Consider the following 8640-nt stretch of genomic DNA (forward strand, 5'->3'; position numbering starts at 1 on the left):
CTCTCTCTCTCGCTCTGTTTTTTTATCTAAAATTTTCTAGCATTGTATAAATTCATTTTTTTTATCTAAAATTTTCTAGCATTGTATAAATTCATTTTTTACAAAAAATTTTCTAGCATTGTATAAATTCATTTTTTTCCTACATGTATTTGTAAAATTTAAGCAATGTTTGTAAATCCCAGTCCCTGAAGATGATCTCAATAAAGATCGAAACGTTGGCATGATAAAGAAAATGTTTTTCTAAAACCTACGTCACACCAGACCGCACCTAACGTTGTTCTAAAACTTTAGGCATAGCAGAGAGTCCTGATGTTTTTTTGTGTGAATGAGATGTAATGCATGTAGGTATGTAGGTATACTATGTGCCGAGTTGTGCCTATTCGCTTCCTATACACAATGAGCTGATAAATGACAAATGAATGTTGACTCGGTCAGAAACGACATTACTTCCCGATCGGAATACATCTACATCTATAATATTTTTGTTTTTTGGTTAATATACATGGAGCAACTTGAAACTTGAAAGAATCTAAGAAATTACCTGTGGCAAGGACGACAGGGGGTTTGATTATCTCGAGTGTTTTCTCACAGAAATCCCTGAATTCAATTGTCCTGTCAGGATCCTGGAATATGCTCAAATGTAGGTCAGAAATCTGTAAATTTCAATTTGGATTAATAATCCAGAAAATCTGCGGGCGAATTATTTATTTATTTATTTTTTTTACCTGGACGAACCAGACGACATTGTCTGCAGAGTCGCCGATCGAGACGTCTTCGGGTCGGCCGTCGAAACGTCTTTCTTCGCCTTCGGCCGCCTCGATGGCGATGAGCTGAGCGACGTTGGCCAGGAACGCAGACAGGACGACGATCCCGACCACGACCAAAAGCCCTCCCTTCGTCAATTTCATGTCCACAATTTTCCTGCTGGTAGCTTCAATCCATCCTACTTCATACTTCCTAGTTCCATCTCACTCTCATATCTATCACAGTACCAACTACTTTGTTTATAACCTTCGCAGATAAGTTATTTCTGCTGAGGTGTACATCTCGTACGACGTCTGACGTCTTCTTGACTTTCAACAGGGGAACAAAAAATTAATAAAAAGTATTTTCTTATCAAAAAACAAAAATCTATCATCTAAACACCAAACCAGCCATTAATCTATAACACTAAATAAAATTTCAGACACCCTAGTTAAAAAAATTAAAGTGTAAAACAAAAAATCCTCCAAATATGGAATATCTAGTATACAAAATAGATATAATTCGTTATTTGGACAAAACAGAAGGCCTAATCGAGCTAGGAAACTCCGCACAAGATTATATTAAAAATACCCAATTTTATCGTAACGAATTAACTCTACCATTCTTTTACACCCTTAAATTAGATTTCCCTCTTCTCGTAGAATATGCAGGTAAATAGATCTTCTTGTACATATTTTTACCAACAACAAATAAAAAATCTAATGGAATTTCTATTTTCTGACTTTTTTTACTATATTCTACATGTGATACTAAGGATTAACCAGCAAGGGTCTCCCCTAGATTTTTTTTTATTATTTATTTATTTTAAATCGACCCTTAATTAGGTTAGTTTTATAGTAATTGTAAAGGTGGAATGTTTTTTTAGTAAATGTATATACTAGCATGAATGTTTCATGTTAGAGGGTTGATGGTGGAATGTCGAGTACCCCATTGACCATCAATTAGGTTAATTGTATAATATGTATAAAGGTGATGACGGAATATGCAGGTAAATAGATCTACTTATACATTTTTGCCAACAACAAAAAATAATGTAATGGAATTTCTATTTTCTGACTTTTTTACTATATTCTACATGCGATACTAGGGATTAACCAGCAAGGATCTCCCCTAGATTTTTTTTATTATTTATTTATTTATTTTAAATCGGCTCTTAATTAGGTTAGTTTTATAGTATTTGTAACTACTATAATACTATATACTGAATGTATTTATTAGCGTGAATGTGTCATGTGAGAGAGTCTATGGTGGATTATCGAGTGCTCCATCAACCATCCCATTAACCCAAGGTTAATTGTATAATATGTATAAGGGTGTTGATGGAATATGCAGGTAAATAGATCTACTTGTCCATTTTTACCAACAAAAATAATATAATGGAATTCCTATTTTCTGACTTTTTTACTATATTCTACATGCGATAAATTAATCAGCAAGGGTCTCCCCCTTTTAGTTTATTGTATTTTTTATTTATTTATTTTAAAGGTACAAATAGGACTTTATGTACAACATAATAAAATAATAATAATAGCAGTGGTAGCATCAATAGGTATCATGTATTGACAGAGAATCTCTTGCTTGTGAAGAGCGATGGGTGGCCCTCAGAGGGTCTGACTTGTCATCCTCACCCAGTTAAAAATAGGCCATGCAAGGTTGACACACAGACACTCTTGGCCCAAAGTGTCTGGTATGTAGAGAAAGTTTGTCAGATGTGTCTTTGTTGAAGGATGCAAGACCTTGGTTCCATATAGTGAGTGCGAAGGAATTCCACCTGTTATGAGAATTGTACTTGAGCATGAGGTGAGTGTCTGGGTCCCCTGTCTCGATTCTAGGAGGAAACAGGGTTGTTCTGTTATATATAGTAATAGCAGTTGTGAATACTGAGCTTATGTAGAGAGTGAATGTATTTATTAGCGTGAATGTGTGATGTGAGTGGGTCGATGGCAGAATATCGAGTACCCCAGTGACTCTCAATTAGGTTAGCTGTATAATATGAGCATAAAGGTTGTGTTGAGAATGAATGTATTTATTAGCGTGAATGTGTGATGTGAGTGGGTCTATGGAGGAATATCGAGTACCCCATTGGCCCTCAAAAATATTGGAAATACTGAATTTACAATTTACTTATAATAATTAAATGAAAGACAAAAAACATTTAAACATGAAAAACTGACATATTAAACAAATAATGAAATAATTTTAAAAATATGTTAAGTAATATGTAATATGTTAAGGAAAATAATAATAATATTTAAATAAGAGGTAAACACGTACTTGAAAATGGCACACGATGCCATAATGTTGTATATTTGACAATTTCTTTAACCACCTTCAAAAAAGGTCTAAAAAAAATAAAAATGTATACTCTAAACTTTTAGTCCATTACTACTACCTTGTGATTAATAATTTTTTGAATAAATGGAATTTTAATTACAGGGAGTTTTGCTGAATTATTGATAAACGAGCCTGATGAAGCTGTTGAGATTTTGAAGCAAATATTCCAAGAATGTGTCAACACATCATTTGGAATTGATTTGAATGCCAGCCTTATAAACATTGACCTTAGGATTTCTTGCCTTCCATTTAAACCAGAAGATGATTTCCAGCCAAATTCAAAAACGGGTTTATTTAGCATTTGTGGAATTCTTTCAGGCCGGAGCACAGTGTGTAAATACATGTAGGCGTTTCGGCATTAAACCTTTCTGAATTTTACCGTGAAAAATTTTTCAGGCGAAGCACTGTTTATTTCTGCCTGGCCGAGAGTTGTTGGGGTGGCCAGCATCAGGTCGTATTTGGGAGTAGGCCACCGCCAAAATGTCAAGAATGTGGAAAAGACAAAACTGAATTAGTCAAAGCTAGAAATTCTGGTGATCACGTTTTTTGTACGTTTATGAAAGCTGGGCTGTTAAATTCTCCAGATGCAAGGAGATACCAAGGGATATCTGTTGAATTTCAAGGTTTGTTCTAAGCTGCTCTAAAAACAAAAACTGAACACTTTGAAATTTTGATATTTTTTTATGTACTTGCCTTTCCAATAATACTAAAACTGATTTTTTTAATAATTCAGGTATTTATTAACATATTCGGTTAGTGTGAAAATAAAAATATCCCTCAAAAATAAAAAAATTAATTTAAAAAAATAAAAAATATATTTTGTGTGAACATAAAACATTATAAAACAAACAAAAATTTTGAATAGGATATATTACTTCCTCCAGCTCTTATTAAACACTCTAATATTCTCAACATACTCATAATTAAGCCTTTAACGACTTCTTAAGAAATTTCATCCCAAATCTCATTAATTTAACTTCAGCTCAGTTAAGGTCGTAGGAGGTTATTAGTTTTAGACAAAGTCTGAGCTCGTCCCAAAAGTACTCAATGGCATTCAAATCAGGGATACAGGCTGGCATTCTTAGAGTGTAAATATTGACATCTTGAATGTGCTCCGTAACACTGGTGGCGGCAGTTTGGTCTTGCATTACTATGCTTAAACGAAAATTCCTTGCAAATAACAGGAGCAAATGGCATCACATATTCCTCGAGAATTTCTTCATGTGTCAACGTGTAACTCCGTTTTTGCTGCAAAAAAAATTTCAATCTACACCATGACTGAACCACCTTCTTTCAGCAATGTTGTTAGAGCTCTACAGCTGGCCGATAAACTCAAAGACATCCATCTCGTGAATAGAGAGAAAACTGGAAATCATCTGAAAACATATTTCTTCATTCATTCTGCCTAAAGTTGGTTTCTATTTCAAACGCTAACTGGTTTCAACTATGATCGCTGGACCCATTGATGGCCTTCTGGGATGTAGAATGACTTCTGCAAGTCTGTTTTTGGTTTCAGCACTAATGGTCAGATCTGAATCAGAATAGTTCGAAGTCTTTCAGACATTTCAGAAGCAGTGGAAAAGCGACGTCTCAGATTGTGAAATCTGACAAAACAGCCATCAGCTGGTCCCCTGACTCTTGGGCATCCCATCTCTGGTCTCTGACAATGCATACTCCTCGTACCGCTGTGCCTGACAACTGTTATTTTAGGCAAATGTAACACTCTCGCAGTGTAACACTGATTTCTTACATCCTCACGAGTGCAATGGCACGAACAATTTGCTGATTATTGGCTTTTCATAATTGTTTTGTTTCATCCCAGTACAATAGTGAATAATGGCATTTTTAAAGAATTAAATGCCCTTGATGACTTGCAATGTGGAGATTTTAAATCATCTTAAGAATTAAGCAGTTTTGCCTTACAATCGTCAACAATCAAATACTTTCCGTCCAATTATAATTACTAAATCATTTTTAAAGTAAAACAAAAAAATATGTTCAAAACATTATCAAATTAAAATATAAATCAAAATTCCACTTGAAGCAGTGTGTATTAATTGAACTGTTGATGCAAATAATTCAACAAGGATTATTAAAATTTTTCAAAATATGTCTATCATTTTAGATGATCTATGTTCAGACCTTGTTCTTGGAATTCGCTATAGTGTTGTAGTTAAAAGAGTACAAAATGGTTTGTGTGCATTGGGAATCCAAAGAGTACAGCATACAATTAACCAAATATATTTACCAGTTTCTCCTAAAATTATTGCAGTATATAATGAAATAAGGTAATAGATTTTTTTTGCAAAACTAGTTTGCAAACCTGCTTTAAATTAAGGGAGTTGTGTGGTGGCTCCCCTTGGTGCATTGTGAATTTTTTAGCGTCTCAGTTATACGTCGAATCTTATCCTGTTTCGGCATTTACCCAATTAAAAACTGGCCTTCTCTTAAGCCTTGCCTCAGTGGTAAATATAAATTAATATATAATTTATGACGCTCTTTCAATTTTTTTTTTTTTTAATAAACAGTATGGAAAATTTCCTGTGCCGATATTGGCGCTGGGAGACTGCGACAAGGTCATGAGTTCTGCTTGCAGACTAAGCAGATTTGGTGTGAATTCGATAGTTTCACTTTCAACCTCACCGACGGGAGAGGTCGTAATGGAAGCAAACGGCGTCTGGCTTGAAGCCGGGCCTCTCCTTCTAGCATCTCAAGGGATTCTCTATATTGGAAATGTCCCCAAAATTAATTCATTAAAATTTAAACAAATCGCTTCCGGTGAGTGCCTTTGACATTTAAATTTAAATTACGTGTTTTTATTTTTTTTTTTTTTAAATATGGCAGCAGTGGAAAGTGAAAAGATTACTCTGTGCCATAAAACTATCTGTTCCACTTTTGAACCGTCAATATTGACCTATCCGTTGCAATCTGCAGTCTGGACTCACTGGACATTACATAACAAATCACAGCAGGAAATCAATCATCTAAAAACACTGATAAAGTTTAGTGTTTATTACTTAAACATGCTACATGTCAACTAAACATTTTATTTTTGTTTTTTAGTGTTTTTGGCTTACCTTTTCTTTCTTATATAGGAAGTACTGATGAAATTATTTCCACTTGTTTGTTGAATGAAGCAGCGGGATCAATTTTGTTCAATAACGACACAATTCTAGATCAATCAATACTGAAAGAAGTAAATAGGAAAGGTTTATTTTTAATTTAAAATAGTTTAATATAGAATTATTCTGTTTAATTATTGTAAATTTTCATTAAAATATTAAATGATTAATGTAAAAAATTATATTTAAAATGATCAATTTGTTAGATAGTTGAGCTGGCATCGGCCCAAGTCGTTGAAATATCCCCTACCGCAGTCGAACTAATTCGGAATTATTTTGTCGCAAGCCGGAGAGAAAGGCCAGAGGCTCTGCCTGTAAAATCGATCAAAATTATGTAAAATTTAAAAATTGAAAAATATGTGCTTCAAGAGACGATGTGACAATTTAAATTGCGTAGATCGTCATTGGCAGAGGCTCACGCTAGAATTTCTATGCGGAGTATCGTAACCGATGAAGACGTGATAGCGGTGATTTTCCTATATGAAGAAACCATAAGTTCGTTGTTTGGACCGTGCGTGCTAAAGGAACCACCAAAACGGGATGTCAATGGAACCGATTCATTTCAATACGTTAAACAGGTAACAATAAAATACACATAAATACAAATTATTTATTTGTTCTATTTTACAGATGGATGTTACTCTTGAACAATTTAAGAATTGGCTTGAAGAATATATAAATTTGTTAATTGGATATAACTTTATTGATGACAAATTTGAATTGAAAAATGTCTTCTAGTATTATATTGTTTTGTTTTTAATTCATTTATATATTTTTTCGATCTTACCTATGTATAATTTGTTAAATAATAAAAAATGTTGTTTTATTTATTTATTTTTTAATCCATTTATTTCAGTTTTCACTTAATTATATATCCAAATAGGGATATTAATGGGATATAGTAATAGACATAGTTGTTTTTTTAAAGAACTTTTTGGGGATTCCATCTGTGCTTGATGAACAGCCTCTCATCATTTAAGATCCATCAATTAATTTTTTTTTTTGAGATTGTATAATTATGCATTTTATTTATGTTTAGTATATGACGTTTTATATATCAATTATTATATAAGTATTCAATGAAATTTTTGAAGTCACGATAGCTCAAGTGGTTAGAGCAGCGGCGTATTGAGCCAAAGGTCATGGGTTCAAATCCCGCTCGTAGCACTAACTTTTTCATCTCAACTATTAATTGAAATAAGTTATTTGGTCAATTAGTTAGACCACTAAATATAAATGGATTAATTTTTGAATTCGGTTGAAATTATTTTAAAGATTACAATGTCTGTGAATATTTTCTGTTCAGATGAAATACTTATGTACTATGATTAAATATGTAGTATTGTACTATATATTTTTTCTTTTATATATGTTATTGTATTCACTGAAGTTTTTGAATTGAGTTGAAGTTATTTTGAAAGTTTGCATTATCTATGAATAATTATTTGGAGATTGTGAAATGCGGTCTGGTGTGACGATCTGATCTCACAATCTATGAATAATAATTAATTAACACTCACTAAACACCACACATTATCTTTGAATATTTTCCATTTGGATGAAATAATTAAATGATATAATTATGTACTATTACTAAATACGTATTTTATTTGTGTTTATTTAGTATATGACTGTATTATATATTATTTAATAAATAAAGTGTTTTTATTCATTGAAGTTTTTGAAATGAGTTGTTATTTTGAAAGTTTGCATTATCTATGAATATTTTCCATTTGGATGAAATAATTATGTAATATGACTAAATATGTATTATATTTAAAAGTGTTTATTTGATAAAATATAATAATTGATGATTGTAGTGTATTATATAATTATGCGCTAATATTAAATACGTTTTTTTATTTGTATTTATGTTTTTTATATGACTATTTTATGTATTATTTTTTATATAAGCATTATTGTATTAATTGAAATTTTTGAATTGAAGTTATTTTTATGTACTATGTACTAAATATAATCATTGTATTATATATTTTTTCTTGTATAAATGTTATTGTATTCACTGAAGTTTTTGATTAGAGTGGAAATTATTTTTAATGTTTACGGTATCCTTGAATATTTTCCGTTTAGATGAAATAATTATGTACTATGACTAATGTATTATATTTAAATGTCTGTTTATTTGATAAAATATAATAATTGATGATTGTTTGTAGCGTATTATATAATTATGTGCTTATGCTAAATATGTTTTTGTATGACTATTTTATGTATTATTTCTTATATAAGTATTATTGTATTCAATGAAATTTTTGAATTGAGTTGTAGTTATGTTTATGTACTATGTACTAAATTATAGCATTGTATTATATATTTTTTATGTTGTTACTGTTTATTTGATAAAATATAATAATTGATTATTGTAGTGTATTATAAATTATGCGCTAATATTAATTAC

At 31.5% G+C, this 8640-nt stretch overlaps 2 protein-coding genes across 4 annotated transcripts in view; one reads left to right on the plus strand and one right to left on the minus strand.

The window, feature by feature from the left end:
* Positions 1-1015, minus strand: part of LOC112127322 (transmembrane protein 62-like) — a 9647-nt gene extending 8632 nt beyond the window's left edge. For all 3 annotated transcript variants that reach the window (XM_024228066.1, XM_024228067.1, XM_024228068.1), the window contains exons 1-2: positions 726-1015; positions 542-653 (exon numbers count right to left, since the gene is read on the minus strand). In XM_024228066.1, coding sequence (XP_024083834.1) covers positions 542-653; positions 726-908 — 295 coding nt within the window. In that variant the 5' untranslated portion in view covers positions 909-1015. The remainder of the gene's footprint in view (positions 1-541; positions 654-725) is intronic.
* Positions 1016-1160: 145 nt separating this feature from the next.
* On the plus strand, positions 1161-6961 carry LOC106669266 (minichromosome maintenance domain-containing protein 2). The gene is made up of 11 exons (XM_024228065.1): positions 1161-1415; positions 3202-3442; positions 3496-3722; positions 5225-5387; positions 5438-5564; positions 5628-5877; positions 5944-6100; positions 6163-6295; positions 6428-6555; positions 6619-6799; positions 6852-6961. The coding sequence occupies exons 1-11, from the start codon at positions 1235-1237 to the stop codon at positions 6957-6959; spliced, it is 1896 nt and encodes a 631-aa protein (XP_024083833.1). The 5' UTR covers positions 1161-1234; the 3' UTR covers positions 6960-6961.
* Positions 6962-8640: the final 1679 nt, after the last annotated feature.

This window comes from Cimex lectularius, unplaced genomic scaffold (assembly GCF_000648675.2).
Source record: "Cimex lectularius strain Harlan isolate CLEC.00 unplaced genomic scaffold, Clec_2.1 scaffold216, whole genome shotgun sequence".
Taxonomy (NCBI): Eukaryota; Metazoa; Arthropoda; class Insecta; order Hemiptera; family Cimicidae; genus Cimex; species Cimex lectularius.